The sequence below is a fragment of the Macrotis lagotis genome, chromosome 1, assembly GCF_037893015.1.
Source record: "Macrotis lagotis isolate mMagLag1 chromosome 1, bilby.v1.9.chrom.fasta, whole genome shotgun sequence".
In the NCBI taxonomy this organism is placed as follows: Eukaryota; Metazoa; Chordata; class Mammalia; order Peramelemorphia; family Peramelidae; genus Macrotis; species Macrotis lagotis.
In genome coordinates, this window is record NC_133658.1 from 572429770 (window position 1) to 572450621 (window position 20852).

Consider the following 20852-nt stretch of genomic DNA (forward strand, 5'->3'; position numbering starts at 1 on the left):
GTGAAGCTAATCGTTTTTAACCCAAGTCTAAAGCTTTTTATGTACCCCTATATGATTAGGTTTATTATTTTGGCAATGTAAGATCTTTTTAGATCTTGTCATTCAAGATGTAGGCCATCCCATCAGCTTTTAGTGATCACATAATTTTAAGATTTTTGTCAAAATTAGCAATCCTGGAATCAAGATTGGTCATTATGTCAATAAGTCCCAAGTCTTGTGTCAAGTTGCATATATTCTCTTGGTTCTGCTTTCTTCATTCTGTTTCAACTCATGTCTTTCCAAGTTTCTCTGAATCCCTCATATTTATTCTTACAGTTCAGCAATATACCATTATATTCACATAACCCAAATAGTTGAACCATTTGCCATTTGTACTCCTAGTATACTTAAACATTTCTGTGATCAAGTGTTTTCGATGATTATTTGTATATATTTTTGTATGTACAAGTGTGTGTATATGTTGTGTGCATGTTTTTTTTTTATCTACTTGGAGAATGCAAGTAATCTTCCCATCATATTTGGGCCACTTTTATCTATAGAAATTTAGGTCATGGAAGTCTATCCTTCTATTCCAAAATTTGTTCTTCCAAAGTTTAAGGTGCATGTCAAATTTTGCCTGGCTTTTCTTTTTCAAATATGAATCTAAGATGGAATAATCAATCATTTCCCTTCAATTGTTCTCAAGATTTCTACTTTAGCAACTAGGGTTGGTTTTGAGCAAACTTGAGAAACCATTAAGTTTATCTAAGAGACATTTTTCTCCTTCCAGTCTTGCTACTCTGTCCTTCAATTCTGCCTTTAGCTAATCTTGTTAAGGTTGGTAGATAAGAGCAGATTTAGAGATCATGATTATGTGTTTTCATGATTCAATGAAAAGCATTTCTAATAGAAATTCAAGGCCTTCAAGGTAGGTTAGGACTGAGAAAGGTAATTAATTGTATACTCTACCCAATTCAAAGTGGCAAAAGTGACATTCCCATCTCCTTGGAGCTTCTCCAAACTCCAATTTGGTTTTTTCTACCTTCCTTTTACAAGGTATGTCTACTCTAGCTCAATTTATATAATTCATGCTGAATAGTCTCCTAATTCCAAAGGTATTTCCATTGCCCAAAACATTTCTAGATTCCTTCTAATCCCAACTTGGTATAACCAATCAAGTTGGCTACTTTAAAGGGGACATTTGAATCTTTGAGCTGTTATGTAACTATCCAAAAAGGTCCTATTCCTATGCTTCATTTTTCATAAGGAAGTGACCCTTATTTTTTGAAAGTCACATATATAACACAAGCTTCCATAAGCAGATTCTTCAATTTGCAGAGCAAAGCCAGCTAGCTGATGGTAACCTATCATCAGATCTGATAGTTTGCAAAAATTGCAAGTTGATAGATATTTTCTACTGCCAGTAATTTAGAAAGACCATCTATTAAGATATAGAGGTATCAAAGTTATGAATCTTTTAAATATTCTAACTAAAGGGTAAAGTCTCACACTATCTTTCCAACTATGTCTCTGAATCTTCCAAAGCACCCAGCAACGGTAGTTAGTAGATGCTTGTGGGAGATTTGTTGACATACAAAGTAGCTACAGATAAGTCCTTTGTCCTCTACTATCTTTTAACTGATTCACAGTCTTGGCTAGACACTAACTTATCTCATCTTCATTCATCAATTTTTTCTCCCATAGTCAAACTGTATCCCAGCCCATTAGATGCTCAAGTTCTATCTTGACCAAAATGCAGTATATTAGGGCAAAGATACCTGGTGTAAAAATAGTTGTCAAATTCAAACAAAAAAGTTTTAAAATTACAAACATCTATAAGGCACACTGCTTTAATAATTATTTTTGGAAAGAGATGCAAACTCCATCATTATGAAATATTAGCTTTTGTCCCACTGTGGGTTACCTGGTTGGGAATGGATTTATCATTCCACCTTGGTGATTCCTATATCACACACACACACACACACACACATACACATCTGTCTCCCCCCCACTTCCTCACCGCCCCCCCCATCATTTGTCTGTAAGTACTCCTAAATCTATTATCCTCTAACTAGCCTGGCTGTTCTCATCTGCAAAAAAAAAAAAAAAAAAAAAAAAAAAAAAAAAAAAAAAAAAAAGCAGCATACATGTTAGCTATGAAGTAGACTCTGCTAATTAAATGACAACTTAGAAATCATTCTTAGATGAACAAAAAGCTGATTGAGTCACTGACATTGACAAGTCAGTAGAACTTACCCAAATACATATGTAAATATGTATTAGAAAATAAAATTTAGTTCACTGAGGGGAAAAAAATGTCAAAGAATATTGATAAGAAAGTGATCATGAATGAATAGGTAAAGAAACTCAATACTATTTCTCCTTCTTTAATCAGGTTCCAGTTCTTTCTCCATCAATCCAGGTCCATTATTCATTTTTTTCTGAGAAGCTAATGATTTTTCTGATCAGCTCTACTACATGCTGATTACTTACTTCACAGTGTTTCACTATTTGAAAAATACATCTCACACTTGCTTTTCTCTTGTTTCTTAATGTATGAAATGAGACAAAAAAAAAAAAGAAACTATCCCCACATCTCATATAGCACCAAATGGAAAGTATATACACATCATAGTGAATGCAACCGTGGAACTAATTATACACATGGTAGGTTGGATAGTACACCTAAATTTAGGCTTCATATTGAACATGGAATTGTAGACTACTAGAGCTAAAAAGACAGAAAATAGAAAAGTGCCCTTAGTAAACACTAAGGCCTCACCCCATTTTACAAATGAGGAAACTGAGGTAATATGACTTACACATGGCCACCAAGTTAGGGCATAGCTAGAAACTGAACCAAATTTCTAATTCTCTGACCAGCATTCTTTATACCATACCATGCTGCTCCTGAGGGATAGGCCTTTCACAGAAACTGAATATTATTCATATCAGCCCCTACTATCAATTTAGGATTATGATGGATTTTTCAATTGACTAAACAGGAACATGGGATGAAAAAGGATGGCAATGACAAGAGGTTAAAAAGGTTAACGGGGGAGGGGCAGCTAGGTGGCACAGTAGAGCACCGTCCCTGGAGTCAGGAGGATCTGAGTTCAAATCTGACCTCAGATACTTAATAATTGCCTAGCTGTGTGACCTTGGGCAAAGTCACTTTAACCCTATTGCCTTAAAATAAAAATTAAAAAAAAAAGATTAACAGGTAAGTCAGCTTATTCAAGAGCATATTTCAAATAAATACAATAGGGCACCTGAAATGTATCCAAGAATTTTTCTCATTGCTGTCTTGATTCAGTAATCAATGGTTTTTATTCTATTCTCTTCATATCTCAGTGCTGACCAATAAAGAAAGAAAAGGAGCCACAAAAGGAAAGCTCTACCTATCTTGGGTAAAGGGGGTCCCTATATAAGGAGAAAAATAGAGAAAGTAGAAAAATATAGCAAAGCCATTGCTCAACTTAAAACACAAAATGTGACTTTAAAACAATAAACTTCATTTCACAATCAGTTTCACTATATTCGCGACCTGCATATACATATATCTGAAACAATTAACACAGGAAAAAGCACATCATTTTGTTTATGGAGACATTTAATAGCCCTTACCCTTCCCACCTTTCAAAACACATAGTATACAAAATATAAAATATCTTAAATATTTATAAACATTGCAAGAAAAAAAATAGAACTGTATGAAAATATTTTTATCTGGGTTTTCCCTCACTGTTGGACAAGCAGCTTAATTTGCCTTGAGTTCATAACTGTTGAGCGGGTAGGAATATGCTCTGCCTAATACTATTCGGTCCCGGAGGAGTTTAAATAAGACATAGTAGTTGCAGAAGAGGATGAGGGCCATAGAAAGCGTGTGATTCCATTTCTCTGACCGAAGCAGGGAATAAAGTTGGTAGCAGACAACACTTCCCTCAATGAGGATGAGCAGATTTAACAGCCTTAATGGACGATGAAAGAGAAACTGTTTAAAAAAAAGAAGAAAAAAGTTGGGGAAAAAAGCTATATAAGAATGGTTAAAATCTCTTCAGTGAAATAATGCTTCTCTAATGATATTATGCTAATTTAATCCTTTATCAAAATGTGCAAGAACCACAAGGTCTGGTTATTGTTTAGGACAACTAAAGCACTTTTAATTTCCTGCTTCTAGGAATATCATAGAACATGCTAAAAAAATTGTGACTGAGGACAAAACTGGTTCTAAAGCATTTTCATTTTAAATCTCATCTTATATGAAAATCAATGACCTTTGATATTTTTTAGAATGAATTTCCTTGCTAAATCTTATTTCAATACCTTCAGGAAAAAAAGAAAGGAAATCACTGCCTAAGACAGTACCCCATGATAATATTAGGGAGATACAGTTCAGTATATTAAGTCCCAATGAGCACCATATGTATATTTTTACTGAACTTTGTAAAAATACTATACAGCACAACATTTTTTTCCAGGCAATTTCTTTCCAAGGAAAAATAACACTGCTACATTTAATATAAACTTCATTTAATTTTTCACTTTATTTCCTGAAGTTACTCATGACTTGAACCCTCTTGCACCATATATTTCTGGTATGTTTTCTAGTTATGGAGTAGTTGGATAAACAGAACTAGAATGAAAGAAATGAAAATAAAACAGGATTTCAAGTTCTCCCCACAAACCTTCTGGTTTCAAATATTTAGTCTAAATGATAAAACGGGGGGCAGCTAGGTGGCGCAGTGGATAGAACACCGGCCTTGGAGTCAGGAGTACCTAAATGATAGAACAACAGTATTCTCATCACAAAGTAAAATCCATGGGTTTTGTGACTGAGTGTTGGTAATAAGAAAAGAAGCCATGTGCCTTAATAAGTTATCTTACAGTGTAGCAGACATGGGAAGGAGGGAGCCTAGGGGACTTCTCTCAAATGGAAACTAGATGTAGAAGATCTAACTTGCTGTGAAGTAGACTTGTGAACTTGACCAGTATTAACCCAATTCCTCAAAGGCAGACTTTGAAGGCACTCAATTGCCAGAAAGATAATAAAATGTAATTCAACTGAACTTGTATCCCACATTGCCTGTTAATAGAGGCTTACAGAGGAAGTTCAGGTGGCAGTGGCAAAAGACACCTTAAACTGTTAGGGATTGTACACCAAACCAAGGAAATATAAAGTAAGAAAAAAAATTTTCCATTAGCAGGCTGTCTTAAAAAATAATAGATCCTTAGCACTTAAAGCCACTACAATTTAATAAGCCAACTCAGCAAATAAATGATGTAGTAATTTCCCAGTTAACTCCCCTGAGTCAGCAAGATTCTCCTGAACAAAACTGTCCAAAATCACATATTCAGTAGTCTGCTACTTGAACATCTTAGTAAAACATATGCTTATTCCAATTTTCAAGAGGGCAGTTGAGAAGCACCATGACCTTTGCCAAACCCTAAGTCAGGAAACACTTCTCTATGTATGCTAAAACAAATCACACCATTGTCTATGCCTTATTTTATTGTGAAATATTGTCTCATCTTAGTCACTGAAAATGATTTATTCAGGGCCAAAAATCATAACAGTTATGAAAACCTGTTTCTGAGGCAGGCTTCTTTAATCTCTACCTGAAATGCTTGCCGACAAGAGTTTCTGGCAATCCTGTTCCCAGCACACAAGGGTACATATGCTTCCTTTAGAGAAACAGCAATCCCCTGATGAACGTTTTACAACATCTACTCCTGCTTTGGATCTATACATGAGTTCATTAAATACATACTCTGTGCAAAGCTTATCCAGAATAAATACAACCACACCAAGCTCAAATCTACTAAGAATGTTCCTCATTCACACCCTAGAATGCTTTCTCATGTAATCCATTTATCTCTTAAAAATCAGAATTTCTGGGGTTGCGTATGTAAATTGTAATATAACTGGGAACTTGGTTCAGAGAGGGGTAGAAACAAGGCTGAGTGACTTACTCAACTATAGCTCCCTTTTGCACTCTAAGAGAAAAGACAACCTGGTCCATACTTTTATTGACATGTTCTTGATTTTTCAAATGGGCTAATTTGACATTGTTATTTCCCCACCTTTTACATGTTTCACTGAATTGATATGTTATAATTAGTAAGTAAACCAATAACTTAAACTTAAAAGTTATTAATACTTAAGGCTGTACACAAAATCCATTGCACAAAAATTGTTCTTCCTTCTATTCTACCAAAAAAAATCTGATCAAGAAAAAGATCTCCAAATATTAGGAAATGGTTCATTTGTTTTTATAATGCATACAACAAATTCTAATACAACTTAAAAACTGGACAATTCCTTAGTTCTGTTAAAATTTTAATTTGAAAATAACTCCTTTATACCTCTATAGAGCAAGTGTTCAGAATTAGAATCAAATTAATACAATATCAGCTCCTGCATTTCCCCCACCCCCTAATTGGAATAAATTAAGAGATACTTGCATAAAAACGAGCATGGGAGACATCTGAAGGCACTGCTACATTATAAGGCCCCACAGCTCTATACAAACAGCGACTATGTCGTACCAGCACACCCTGAGGCCATATAGTACTTTCTGACCATCTAGAGAAGAGAAATTTAACATTAACACATAGAAGACAACAGATGTGCTATTCTCTGGGAGGGACAGCTACATTTCTGTAGCAAGTAACAAAAGGTTCACAAAGGGAAGTTTTCAAGAACCTACCTGGGTTCAGGAAATACATAATTACTTTGTCAAGATGAAAGGAATAGAAAGTGTTTATTATACTAAATTTTAGCATAATAAGAAATAGGATGCAAAGTGATACTAATAACTCTTGGATTAGAATTAATTGACCTTGGAGAATGATAAAAGACAAATATCTGATGTACTGGTGGGTAAAGAATTATAATATAGAGGTTTGGGCTGTCACCTCAATTCTAAGTGAATGAGAGCTGTCTGAAAGTACTCAAAGGAACCTAATTACAAGAGAAGCTGATTCTAGCAAGAACAAAAGTGAAAGAAAGTACAGAGCCAGGGCTTGAATATAACTTGCTGTGGATAGACATATGATACAAACTATAATGTCCTCCTCTACTATCAGTATACAGATATCAAACAACTAAAACATGCTGTAGACTATGTAGCAGGATAGACTTTTATTTTTATTAAATTTCTCTTCATTTAATTTTATATTAATTTACTTGAGTAAGAATGAGTATTTCCCACTAGCTACTTGGTTTTATAGAGTTGATTCTGAAAATTGTATAGTATGCTTGGACTATATAAGTTAACTCACCTTTTACTTTATAGCAGTTAGGTTCTTAAGTTTCCTAGGTCAGGAGGCAGGTAATCTTTTTAGATATGTTTATGGAATAAAAAGTCTACTGGCAGCCTAACATTTTCCCATTTCAGAAAATTTTCCATTGGCTCTACTCACACTTACCAGCATCATAGTGATGATACACCTCATGGCCATGTGCCATCAGTAGCCTGCAGAAGTACAGTACTAGTGCTGTGGGTTGTATTTTCAATTTTTATTGAAATCTGTCCTTTGCCCATAGTCGGGTTTCTTTTCAGCCTGGCCCAATTTCTTTCAGGTCCTGGGCTTGAGGCCTGTGCTAATCTGTATCAGACATCAAGGCAGATAATTGAAGGGAGAACTTTGGATGGGGATAAAGGTTACCTGATTCTGTTCCACTAAATCAGGAAAGGATTTCTACATGATGGAATCTGTGTAAATGTTTCAAAGGAGAAGAATACAGAATGGACCAGTCTTAAGATATCTTATAATGGAAGGCATGGGAATATTCAAAGGAAATAAAGGGAGATCAGTTCTAAGAAGGCTAAACGTTGTGCAGAAGAGCAGGAGATGACAGGATGTAAAAGCAATGGAACACTTAGGACTTTGGAGTCAACAAATGGTTTAAATATCTGAGATGAAAGTCAGTTAAGTCACTAGGAATTTGGGAAAAAGAAAGTAGAAAAATACAAAGCAACAGGAAAAGCAGATGTCCAATGTCATCAGCAAAGTGAGAAAAAGTTGGTCACAGAAACAAAAGTTATAGCTTCCTAGATGTGATAACTAGTTAAGTTCAGGCTTATCAAATACTGGTCTGTGGCAATGAAGATACAGAATCAATCTTTGACTTCTTGGAAAGAAATAAAGATGTGTGACAATTCATCTGAGTTTAGGAGAAGAAAACTAACTTAAGAAGCAAGTTATAACATTATCTTGAGTAACCAGGCAACTGAAAGGGAAGAAGTGAGGGGTTTGAAGGAGAATGAAGAGTTAATATCTTTGCCTGTTTTCAGTTTAAGATGATAAGATGAGCATTCATGTGGACAAGAATGAAAAAATTAAAGTGTGGAGTCATGAATATGAATGGCACACAAAGCAAATAAACCCAATCAGCAACTTGCAGAAAGATGCTATGTGATATCTCCCTCAATTCTACTCACATGTGTTGTGGAGCATTACTGTAGGACCCATGTTCAAGTTTCTGCCATTTGCCCAGGTGAGCAGCTGATTTATGCAACAAATCACAGTATTTAGATGGTAACAGCTGTGTGGTGAGCATGACAAAGGCATTAATCCACACCATAATGAGGTGCTCACATGACCAGCGCATGTCATAGTACTGGGTACTCTGAAAAAGATCAGAACAAAGATAAATGATTCATATATTTCTGAACAAAGGAGAAAAGGATGGGTGCGTATATTTACGCCCTGTAGACATGTTGCACACTTGGAAAAAAAATCATGCATTGGCTGGCCTTCTGTCGGTGCAGAAAATTCAAGAACAGAGTCTTCCAAATTCTTGAACCTGACTCTTTGGTAATTTGGGTTAGGAATGGGGAGATACAATTACATTTCAATTGTGCTTTCTTCTTAGAAGCACTCCATCTGAGTGTTTCCTGTGAATGAATTCACTCTGGCTGTAGAACCGCTTCAGGATGAGCAGTAGGCACTAAATAGTCCCATAATATGCAGGCAGCTACAATGCCCAAGGTATATCCAGCACCATTTTCCTTTTCAGTGGAGCGAGTTGAAGGTTAGATAAAGGTTAAGATTAAATTCAAAGTAAGTCCTGATGTAAAAGTAAGACCAAGAGCAATCATCTGAGTTGCAGTAAAACCCTGGACTAAAGTTATTACATACTGATGCTACTTATCAATATAGATTTCATTCTCTCCAGGGGTATAGAGAAATTAATAAACAAGGGAGGGGGCACCACAGGTGCATCACATATATGGAAATACCTATCGACCAACCAGGAGCGGTACTAGTGCACTCCAGATGCAGCCGCACTCCACCATCCAGGCTGCCAAAGGGGAGACAGAGAAAAGGGGAATTAAACAAGAAATATCGTGTTTATGAAATGCACACACAAATCTAGAAAATACACAAAAACAAGACAACCACTACCTTCACAAAACAGAGTGGCAGAAATGCAACGTAGTAGGCACTGAAGAGGGAATTGAAGAGGACTTCCTTGATCCTGTGGTTGAAATCTGCTTTTAAACATTCTACCTCATTTCGGATGAGGTCTGGTGACAAAGGACAGCTGTGAGTGGGAATGGGTGTGGCATTATTAAATTGTTCTTTCAGAGACTCTCGCAACAAGGAGATAAAGTCTTTGGATTTTGCCAAACCACCCATAGTGGAGGAATTTTCCTCCACCACCTGGTGCTGAACAACATAGTTATAGTCCGTTGGGAGAAGATGTGCTCTACTATCTTGATGAAAACAGCAGAGGGGCACATAAACACCAAACCTGTGAAATAAGGTGAAAATGAAGATAAGTAGGTTACAAATGTGTTCAAGACAAGATCTTGTAACCACGCCAATAAAACCCTTATGAATAAGTAAGCTATTGGACAGAGTGAACATAACCCAAGATTTTCATCATGGCTAAAACCTACTCTGATGGTAAGGTAGCTTTAGGAAAGCATATTAATTCTCAGTTGTACACTATTAACCAGTTCTCTCTTAGTATGAGAAAATAAAATGTTTCTCTATGTGCTTACTATGTTACAACCAGGATGCCCTAGGTACTAAAATGAAACATGATTATTATTTCACATCAACAAACATAGCTATAGCATAAAAACAAGGGCAATTCAAGAAAATTAATTTCATTAGAGAATTCTGACTGGAATGATTTGTTGAAAATATATGGAATCTACATGACATAGATTTATATAGAGCTATACTGCATATAAATCTATATTAAAGGAAATATATATGTATACATATTTATATCCATACATATATATAAGTATGGATACATATACACAGGAAAGGGAAGAGGAAGGGGGGAGTGAAATAGTGATAAGAAGGTCTAACAAATAAAAATGCTAAGGATTTATGTCATGAGTAGGGTCTGGAGAGGGAGAGATGAATTGGAGCAGATGAATTCACCTTGGGGGAGTACACAGGAGACCTGGACTTTAGAGAATGAAGAGTCAACAAAGTAGACAGAAGAAATGATTAAAACAGGAAGAGAACTGGAGAATTACAGTATCATGGACACATAAGTAGGTGAGTTTCTAGAAATACTGGAGGCCAGTAACACATACTACAAACAGGTCAAGGAAAATAAGAACAGAAAGGTCTCTGGATTGGGGGTTAAGACTATTAGTAGTGATCTTGCAAAAAAAAAAAATCAGTTTTACCTGTAGCAGAAAGATAAGCAATAAAACAAAGGAAAAGAAAGCAGAAGAAAAAGACAATTCATTCCAAAAAGGGTGACAGGGTCAAGAAGGGGTGCTGGTTTTAGGTTTTTTTAGAAGATAAATGTGACTCAATATTATTTGAAGGCAAAAGAAAAGGAACTTAAAGGAAGAAAGAGATGGAAGATTCTGGGAGGTGGGGGGGGGGGAAGAGAATAAATATGAAAGTCCCTTAGGATTTTGGGAAGGAATAGAAACTATAGCAAAGATGACTGTTAACCTTCAGAGAAGAGACTTTTTTTTCTCTGACATTAGAAGAATGGAAGGACAAATGTAGAAACAGAAATAAGTTGAGATGAAAGTAAACAAAACTTCAGAAAAGGAATGCTGTGATATTTACCCACTTTTTGCTTCAAAATATGTCTCTATGTCTACCCTCTCAATTCTTTCTTGATATCTCAGAACAAGAGCTATTGTTCTCCTCTCCAAAGCTGACTCTTCTTCTGTATCCCAGCCCTTCCTCTGGTTTCTTACTTTCTGCCAACCATGCACAGGTATCCCCCTATCTTAAAAACAAAACAAAGACGACAACAACAACAACAAAAAAAAAACCCTTTACTTGATCCTGATGCCCTCACTTGCTAGCATTCTCTTTTCTTCCTTTCCTAGCCAAACTTCTTCAATAAATGTCCCATACCTCCTACTACCCACTGTAAATGACTTTTTCTGTCTTTGTCTTTTTTAATTTGAGTTATGAACTGCTTTTCCTTCTTAAAATTCTCTTCCTGTCTATAATGTTATATTTGACTAACTCTTAACTGCTTTTCTATAATTTCTGACAGTTCCTTCTTTTCTTCTATTCACTCTAGGCATATATCAAAGCTCAGTCCCTAGCTCTCTACTTTTTCTTTTTTTTCATTTACTTCCTTAGAGAGCTCTTTTACACTCAGGGCATAACTCCTCAATTTTATGATTATGATTTCCAAATCTAAGTTTTGATACTTCATCTTTCTCTAGTTCCACATTTCCAGTTGTTTAGAGGTATCCTGAGTGAGTATCACAGGAACTCAACATATTTAAAAGAGAATACCATATCTACCCAGAAACCAACTCCCCACCTCTACTTGTTCATTGTTCCAGACCCATCAGTTTGAAAGCTGTTAAGTCATTTTCATTTGTTCCCTCCTTTTCCCCAAATCCTATTATCAAGTTCTGAAGACTTTTCAAAGAAAAGTCTCTCAGATTTTTCCTTCTCCATTTCCAATACCACTAACTAATCTAGGTTCTCATCACCTTTCCCAGGTCTACTCTACTCTTCTGGTTTATTTTATACATCAAATACTTATAGACATACATTGTTCTATATTGCCTACTATATCCAACTGCCTGTATCTATCATATGCCTATATGGCTGATAACCTTGTCTCCTACCACTTTACACCATTTTCTGCCATGATTTCCTTATTGTCCAATACCATTCAACATTATTCTACCCCCATGATACTCTAGCCATTTCTTTTCACCAGTCCAAATGTTGAACTTCTTTAGATTCAGTTTTTTACCCTAGCCCATAACAGACCTTTCCTTTCTCTAATCTCCCACAGTAGTTGGTGTAAATACCTGACAGGGTTTAGTATCTGACAATAACAATGCCCTGAGAGGAAACTGTCTGCAGGGTGTCATTAAAGAAATAGCCTTTAATAGCTGTAACACATTCATCAGAGCCAAATCACTTTGGTGTTTTCCAGACTTAACTCTTTAAAAGCTGAATAGTGTGAGCTTGCCTGCCAATGACTTTAGTGATTGGCACAAGAACAAGGGGACCACTCACAACAAAGCATACATACCCAGAGGCACACAGGAAAAGACATCAAGGAATATCCAATCACCAGAGCTGTACTACACCATGACAAGTTCTACTTGCTTCTTGCCTTTTCTCTCCTTCAAGTACTATTCAAATATTCTGTACCCAAAGTTCAATTAGGGTTTGCCTTCCAAAACCAGCAGTGAACAACCTACTTCTTCCTATTTTAATGTGTTGGCTGTAAACAACCCCAGAGAAGTTTGTATACTGTTTGAAATTCGTGATCTATATCTGTTGCATTCTCTCTCCCAAAGCTCAGCTGTACTTCCTCCCTTACTATGCTAACAATACCTTTTGATATGTCTAGCTCTTGATTTTATATATATATATATATATATATATGTATTATATATTTACTTGTTATCTAGTTTTTTGCAAGGTTATCATTTCCCCAATAAGACTTTTAACTCCTCAAAGATAAGGTCTATGTCTTCATACTTCTGTATTTTCTTTCATCTAGCATAGGGCTAAGCATAAAGTAAATACTTTATAATTCAATCTAATAAATATTCTGAGTAACTTATAAATACAGATTAAGCTGATGATTATGAACATAGGCAGCAAACAATTTATAACAGTATTCAAAATAAATTTTCATGGCAAAATGAAGTTGTGGCAATATAAATTTAAACATCATTAGTATAATTATGTTATATTACACTTTTCAAAAATGTATTCCATTTGCTAAGATTAATCATATTACTGTGGACAAGAGGTGGCTGTTAAAAAGATGATTACTCCAGTAAGTTCGATGTCTAATGCTGCATCATAACAGGCAATCTTATGTGCACAGAGGAAAGCAAATACTCTTTGGCCTTTATTAATTTCTTCTCTTTCATTGCCCAGGCATTTCATAAAAAGCATCTTCCTATGGAAGATTTTCCTTGTACAAAGTAGATAAAATTTTTTAAAAATCCAAACAAACATAAAAACCCCACATATTATTTAAAAAACTGAAATTGGGTTCTTGAAAGTTTTCTTAAAATGCTTTCTGTAATAAAGGTTATGCAATAGAAAGTTTTAAGATATATTTAAACTCAAAGACAAAGATTATACTTTCAATTTATCAAATAGGCTAGACAGACTTGTATAATTTTTTAAATGGGTCAACAATCCATGAATTGAGTCTAGCCCATTTTTTGCTTGTTGATATTGTCACAATATTCTTAAGTGTCAAAGAAAAAAAGCCTATAGACTGGGCATATAGACACAGCAAGCAATCATCCTTTTGTAATACCAACTATAATCAATTTTAGGCTCAAGGGTAAAGCATCACAGAAATATGTGCAATGATGACGTTTCAAATAAAATCACACTGGAAGTCACTTAAGCACCTGAATTCAAAGACTATTGAAGGGTTAATTCAGTTTTTAGCAGTACTATCTTCTGCAGGTATAGAAAGAATGCTTTCTTCTTTCAGTCTAATCCATCCTAAATTAAAAGATCATTTGGGTGGGAATTAAAAAGGCAGGAAAACTCCTCTTTATTTTCTAGTCTATGAATAAAGAGGAAGAGAAAATTAGCTGTATACTTTATGTCTCTCTTACTGACCTGACTGAAATAGTTTATTTTTATAGTGGATTAGGCTTGGTGAACTGAAATTTAAAAGAATAATGTATACTACAGATTTGTACTCAGAATATATGCATGTTTTTATCTGAATTAAAAAAACATCTAAAATATTTGATGCTATAATTACACAATAGGATTTCAATACTTTTACCACTGGTTAATTACACAATAGGATTTCAATACTTTACCATTGATTCTTCTTAATGGTAACATGGCAAAAATATTCTAGAAATATTTATGGTTTACCCATTGACTAAGATCTGATAAATGTCATGCTTTTATTCCACAAGGTTTTGGAAAATAAAATAATCAAATCATCATTTCTGATGTAGTTGCAAAATCCAGTTGGAAATATGAAGATAAATATTGCCATATAATGTGTAGTATGTATCTTTAAAAAGTGAAATTTATATTAGTTCCAAATTGTGAAAAACATATATCAAATGTGCTTATTTAGGAAAAAAAATCTATCACACTAAGCTTTCTTATTCAGTCATTTCAGTCATGCCTGAGTCTTCATGATTCTTTTTGGGGCTAGCAAATATATTAGAGTGGTTTGCCATTTCCTTTTAGAAATTATTTTATAAATTAGGAACTGAGGCAAACAGGATTAAGTGACTTGCCCAGGGTCAAAAAATCAATGTCTGAGGTCAGATTAGAACTCAGGAAGACAAGTCTTTTTGACTTGAGGGCCTGGTGTTCTATCTACTGTGCCATCTAACTGCCCTTACCAATTTCTAATTGAAATCTAAGTTTTAATTCTATCATTGTTACCAAAAAGAAAAGTCATTCCTTATGCCCATAGTATATTTTCTAATCAAATCTTCGTTCTGAACTAGATATCCATTAAAAAATTCATACTACTATCAAGAGTTAATCTGTCCCTCCTTCTTAGAAGAAGAAATTAACAAAATGATTCAAAGTATTTAACAGAATTACTTGATCTCTCTAAGTCTCATTTCCTGAAATGTTTAACAAGGAGAATTGGATTACATGACTTTTAAGAGTCCTTCTACTCTAAATTAGAGTTAAGATTTTAACTAAACAAAGGAGCTCATTACTGAAAAGTACAATTTTCTATATTTATTTTATTCTCGACACTTAAGATCATTTTCTAATGAAGTACCAAAATTATACTGCTATTATATAATTTAATAAAGTACTTTAATGAATCAACATGTCTTGACTAGACTATTTTCATACTTTTCCTTCTAATAAATGTCAATAGCTCCTCCTTGATAAATAGAACTATCAAACCAGCTCTACTGTCACCTGCATGTTATATCATTTCTTTTCTAGCTTCCAAACTGTGCATTCTTTAAGTGTTTCAAGTTTTACTCCTTCCTTACTCCTCTCTGCATTATTCCATTAAGAGCTGATAATAAAATGTAAAGACTGTATTACTCACGGGTAGCCAAGGAAAAGGAGGTTGAGGACTGAATGACTTCGGAAGAGATTGACCAGAGTCCAACAAAGTACCCATCCACACAAGGTAAGCAGCACCAAACGAGCTGTTATTAGTAATACATAGTGAATCACAGATGCTGCACCCACTTTAGAGGCCTAGAAATTTAGAAATATCAGATATAAAATTTCAAAACATAAGAGAACATAATAGTCATTATCTTGTTCAAAACAAATATAACTGAAGTGAAGCTATCTGGGCTTACCAGTGTCCTAAACAAAAGAAAACATATTAATGCTTCACTCAATTATGAGGATTTCTTTTTTTACAGAATTCTAAACTAATTAAAGGGAGATAAAACAAATGTTTAGATTTTTAAGTTTTGAAAACATGGCAATATACAGTCAGACACATAAATTTTTTCTTAAATCCAATATTCTGATGGTTAAATTGAGCAACGAGGAAACATATTTGTTGGAATCTGAAATAATATAGCTCCAAATTTCCTCTTCAAAAAAAAGAAAAAGGAAAAAAAATAAGCCAGAAGTATGGGGGAAAGTTGACCTTTAACCTTTGAGACTGTTTTCTGCTCTCATAAAGGAAAAGAAGTTCAGAAGCACATGTAAAGAAAAAAGAAAACACAAGGAGTGTTCCCAGAGTTTCCAGTCTCTCAAGTCAGGTCATGAGAAGCTAAGTGCAAGGATGAGGAAGGAGAAAAATACCTAGTGTTTAGGATTGCATATTAAGCCATCATTCCCTGGCCCCTGAATAACAGCTAGCGTGTGTAATTTTCTTCTGAATATTTCTTTAGTGTAAAAGCCTGAGGTCAGGATTCTTCCCTTTAAGTATTCTTGTGTTGCCATTAACTATGAGAGTTTAATGTTAAATAGCAATAATAAGATCACAATGAAATACTCAAGCCTAGAATAATGCATAAAGCTCAGTAGTTTTGAATAGGTTCCCTTGATGATACCCACTCCAATGCAGCCTTATTTACCAACTTTCAGCCAAAACCCTGGAGAAGCCTCAGCCATTGGACCCACTCAGCCCCATTTCCAAGGACCCCAAAGATGGCTGCAATTAATTAGTGAGGTAGCAGCCCAATCAATTTTAGTCCTGGCAGGAGGGAGGTGGGCTTGGAGGTGGCAGAACAGGGCCCAATGGATGAGACTCACCTCTGAATGGCCTTTGAGTTGGTGGTTTTATTAGCTCCAGCACCTCCTTAAAGAGGACTGGTCTTCCTTAGGACAGAGATCCTCCCTGTTACATAGATAATAAACAAAGAGGAAACAAGAGGCAGGCAAACTAACATTAAAATCTATTAAAAATTTGTACATGGTGTTTTGGTACTCTCTCAACTAACATAAACCTTTTAGGAAATTAAGGGGGAAATAAGGGTCATGAAACCAGCTGAAAATATGTTCAAAATGTTCTGTTCTGTGTAAAATATAAAAGTTTTTAAGAAACATTTCTGAAGAAAACTAAGATTAGGGCAATTTGTAAAAGTTTTAGGTCGGTAAAACACTGCTAGGAGTTGCTAATGCTAGTGTAGATCAATATCAAGTTGGAGTACATACCATTTCATAAGCTAATGGGAAGGACAGGTGAATATTTACTTTTTTAGTGTAAAGTTATCTAAGTTTTCTATGCTTACTGTACTAATGCTCTTTTGCTATTTCTGCAAAACAAAATAAAGAGGAGCTCAGAAGAGAATGGTCCACAGGCTGTGAATAGCAATGGGTATAAGAATGAATTTCTGAAAAGTATCCACAGTGGATAGATAGATGAGAGAAACTAAAAGGACTTTTAAGGTCAAAATGGAAAAATCCTGAAAAAAACATACTTGGATTTGACTCTAAAATAGGATTCAGTATTTGTAAGAAAGGGGTATTAAAAAAAAAAAGTTAGGGAATAAAATCAGGATTACATTATTCTGTGACTGTTGGAAGTTAAATTCGATCAGAGAAGAAGGTGACCTAATTGAATTTAGACTTGACTTTTTAAAACAAGTTTGCTCTTTGAGAATGATTTACTTTATAAATTAATTTTATCATTTTTATAAATAAGTAATGAATAATACATAATTATAATCTGGACCATAAGAAAACATCTGCCTTACATTTGGACCACTGAAATACCATTGCCACCTGCGGCAACATATCCTCAATGGCAGAAAAGGTAACTAAGAAAATAAAAGCTGTATAAATGCTGAAATTGAAAACCAAAATTCTGAAATGGCAGCAAAGATCCTAGAAGTATAAAAGATGCAATAAAATGATTTTGGGGAATAAATCAATTTTTCTTCATTGAAAACATTCCCATCAGATATATCTACTGACATCCATTTTCATTTCATTTTGTGTTAGTCAAAACAGAAAAAAAAATTTCAGCTATGATTCTAGCTATGCATATTTTCCCAAAAGAAGAAATAAAAGTCAATACACATGTACATATCATTACTGTTAATAAAAATAAATCATGTTTGTATATTACTTAACAATTTTATTAAAAAAACATTCTTCTACTCTGAGACAGGAATGGTCTGAATATTAACATTTTCATTTTGCTGATAAGAAAACTTATAGCCTAGACAGTTACTCAAACAAGCCTAATAAATTAAAGAATTTTATCCAAGTCTTTTGACTATTAATTCTGCATTTTCCATTACAACACATCTATGTTTACAAACATAGCTTTTCTTTTCTAACTCTAAAACAATTTTCCAAATATATTTCCAATACGTCATTTGTCTCATTTCAATATGAAATATGTATGCTATGGCAAAAGTCACAGTCAAATAATAGCAACTGTTGAATAAATCCATTTGCTTTTCTTTTGTTAAACTCTCAGTGAAACGATTTCTTAGGTCACTTCATTTCCTCTTTATGTAGGAAGTAGTCCAAGCTACTTAAAAAGGTAAAGCCTGCCTTTCAGATAGCTTAAATTACTTTTAGGATATGTTCATTATTAGCTGAGTTCTAAAGTTTCCAAGAGAAATGTCTGTTGAGTTCACACTTTCCCAAACATAATGTGAGTTCTGTGACACAGGGATATTCTCTTTTTTTAGTAACTTGGGTTTTTTGGTTGGATGTTTATTTTTTTTTTGGTGAGGTAATCGTTTTCAATGACTTGCCCAAGGTCAAACAGCTAGGAAATAATTAAGTGTTTCAGACCAGATTTGAACTTAGGTCCTCCTGACTCAAGGGCCAGTGCTCTATTCACTGGGCCACCTAGCTGCCTTAGGGATATTCTTTTAACAAGACCTTCCACATTCCTGTACAAGACGGTTCAGTCATTAAATGGTTGACCAATATCATTTATTTACTTTCTTTCCAAAGGTAAATACAGAGATAAAACATTTCTAGTTATGTCCCTCCTTGCTTTTCTCCTTAAGTTTCTTATACATATGACATAAAACTAAATCAGCCCTTTGACCTAGCAATACCACTACTGGATCTATACCCTGAAGAGATGAGGAAAAAGGGTAAAAACATTACTTGTACAAAAATATTTATAGCAGCCCTGTTTGTGGTGGCAAAGAATTGGAAATCCAGTAAATGTCCTTCAATTGGGGAATGGCTTAGCAAACTGTGGTATATGTATGTCATGGAACACTACTGTTCTATTAGAAACCAGGAGGGACGGGATTTCAGGGAAACCTGGAGGGATCTGCATGAACTCATGCTGAGTGAGATGAGCAGAACCAGAAAAACACTGTACATCCTAACAGCAACATGGGAGTGATGTTCAACCTTGAAGGACTTGCTCAATTCCATCAGTGCAACAACTGGGAACAATTTTGGGCTGTCTGCAAAGGAGAGTACCATCTGTATCCAGATTAAGGAGCTGTGGAGTTTGAACAAAGTACAAGGACTATTCCCTTTAATTTGGAAAAAATAAAAAAAAAAACAGATATCTTATTGTCTGATCTGGTTAGCTCTGAGAAAAAAAAAACTAAATCAGCTCAGGATTATAAGGTAGGGTAGAAGCAAGCATTCACTCTAAAAAATAATTTACTCAAGGGTCTTTTTAAATGAAAGATTAAGTTTAATGGTTCACATGTACCCTTGTTCCAAGGCTTCTGAAGTTAGAATGGTTTTCTACAAGCATCAAAGACTATCTATCATTTGTTTCCTTAGACTTTCTACAATGCTGAGACCAATCACTCTGATTCTAAATGAACATTCATTGCTCTTTTTTAGAAGGTTGTTAGCAATACAATTCCAAGGCCAGGTAGCAAATTTATGTAAAAAGCTTTTTACAAATATCCAAAATTTTGCGAGTCACAATTCCCTCAAACTATTCCTAAGGGAAGATTCTGGATAAATTTTCAGTACATCTAGAAAGAAAAACAAGTTTCCTCTTAAATAGGAAGCCAAGAAGAAAAAAAATGAATATAAAGTAAATCTTTTAATTGTGAAAAATACAAAAAGCCAACCTATTTATGTTTACAATAATCTCAAATATTCAATTAATTCTTGTTTGTAAAAACAAATCTAAAAATTGGGGCTAATGCAAATGACCTAAATCATTTTTTCAGGCCTGAGTCCTCTGATCAAGCTGCTCTTTTTGTTCTGGGGAGAACTCTTCATTGGACTACAGCAGAATTCTTAGATCTAGAATTCCCAAATCTGGTTGCTATTTGACAAATACTAACCTGGCGAACAGGTTATAGTGTAAGAATCTAACATGCCAATGACAATACATTCTGATAGAAAAAAAAACTTATCCTTAGAGGATAAGTATATCTTTAGACTCAAATTTATATAGAATATAATCTGCAAGACTAATTATGTGCAAAGTGTGAAATTAATAAATTGTCTTAATTTTTTTTAAAATACAAAATAATTTTTAATCAAACTCTCCAAGAGGACTTGAAAGGAATTTTTAGCCTCTAAATATTCCAAACTCAATGCTATTTGAAAACTAAATATAATCTCATAATTAGGGGATCTGTAGAACTTTCCGTTAATTATTATTCAATATATAGGGCAAGAAAAAGTGAGGAAATTGGGTTTTCCTTAAACAAGTACTCTAACATGTTAGGGAGAATTCTCTTCCTTTTTCCACATCATGCAACAAGAAAAATCATTTTAAAGAGTAGTGACAAGCTTTATCTTTGTATATTTGGACATTTCAAATTCAATTTGAGCCCTCTAAAAGAAACAACGTAGCAAATTAGTCATTACCTCTGAGATGAGTGCCCAGACAAGCCTCCTCGCTAGCATCACTGTGATGAATGCAGCCAGGTGATAATCAATGAGATGAAAATTCTAAAGGACAAATATTTGCATCAGAAAGAAACAAATGGTATTCAGTTGAAAACTACTATGCAGATGTTGGTTTCCAAAGAACAGAAATTTGCACT

The 20852-nt window shown here is 34.5% G+C and overlaps 1 protein-coding gene across 3 annotated transcripts in view; it reads right to left on the reverse strand.

The window, feature by feature from the left end:
* Positions 1 to 3691: 3691 nt before the first annotated feature.
* Positions 3692 to 20852, reverse strand: part of TMEM39A (transmembrane protein 39A) — a 37518-nt gene continuing 20357 nt past the window's right edge. For 2 of the 3 annotated variants that reach the window (XM_074214566.1, XM_074214567.1), the window contains exons 4-9: positions 20674 to 20757; positions 15488 to 15642; positions 9397 to 9745; positions 8430 to 8617; positions 6448 to 6568; positions 3692 to 3976 (exon numbers count right to left, since the gene is read on the reverse strand). In XM_074214566.1, the coding sequence (XP_074070667.1) occupies positions 3743 to 3976; positions 6448 to 6568; positions 8430 to 8617; positions 9397 to 9745; positions 15488 to 15642; positions 20674 to 20757 (1131 nt within the window). In that variant the 3' untranslated portion in view covers positions 3692 to 3742. Of the gene's footprint in view, positions 3977 to 6447; positions 6569 to 7413; positions 7594 to 8429; positions 8618 to 9396; positions 9746 to 15487; positions 15643 to 20673; positions 20758 to 20852 lie in introns of those variants that run through there. The other variant, XM_074214570.1, reaches the window with a different exon arrangement.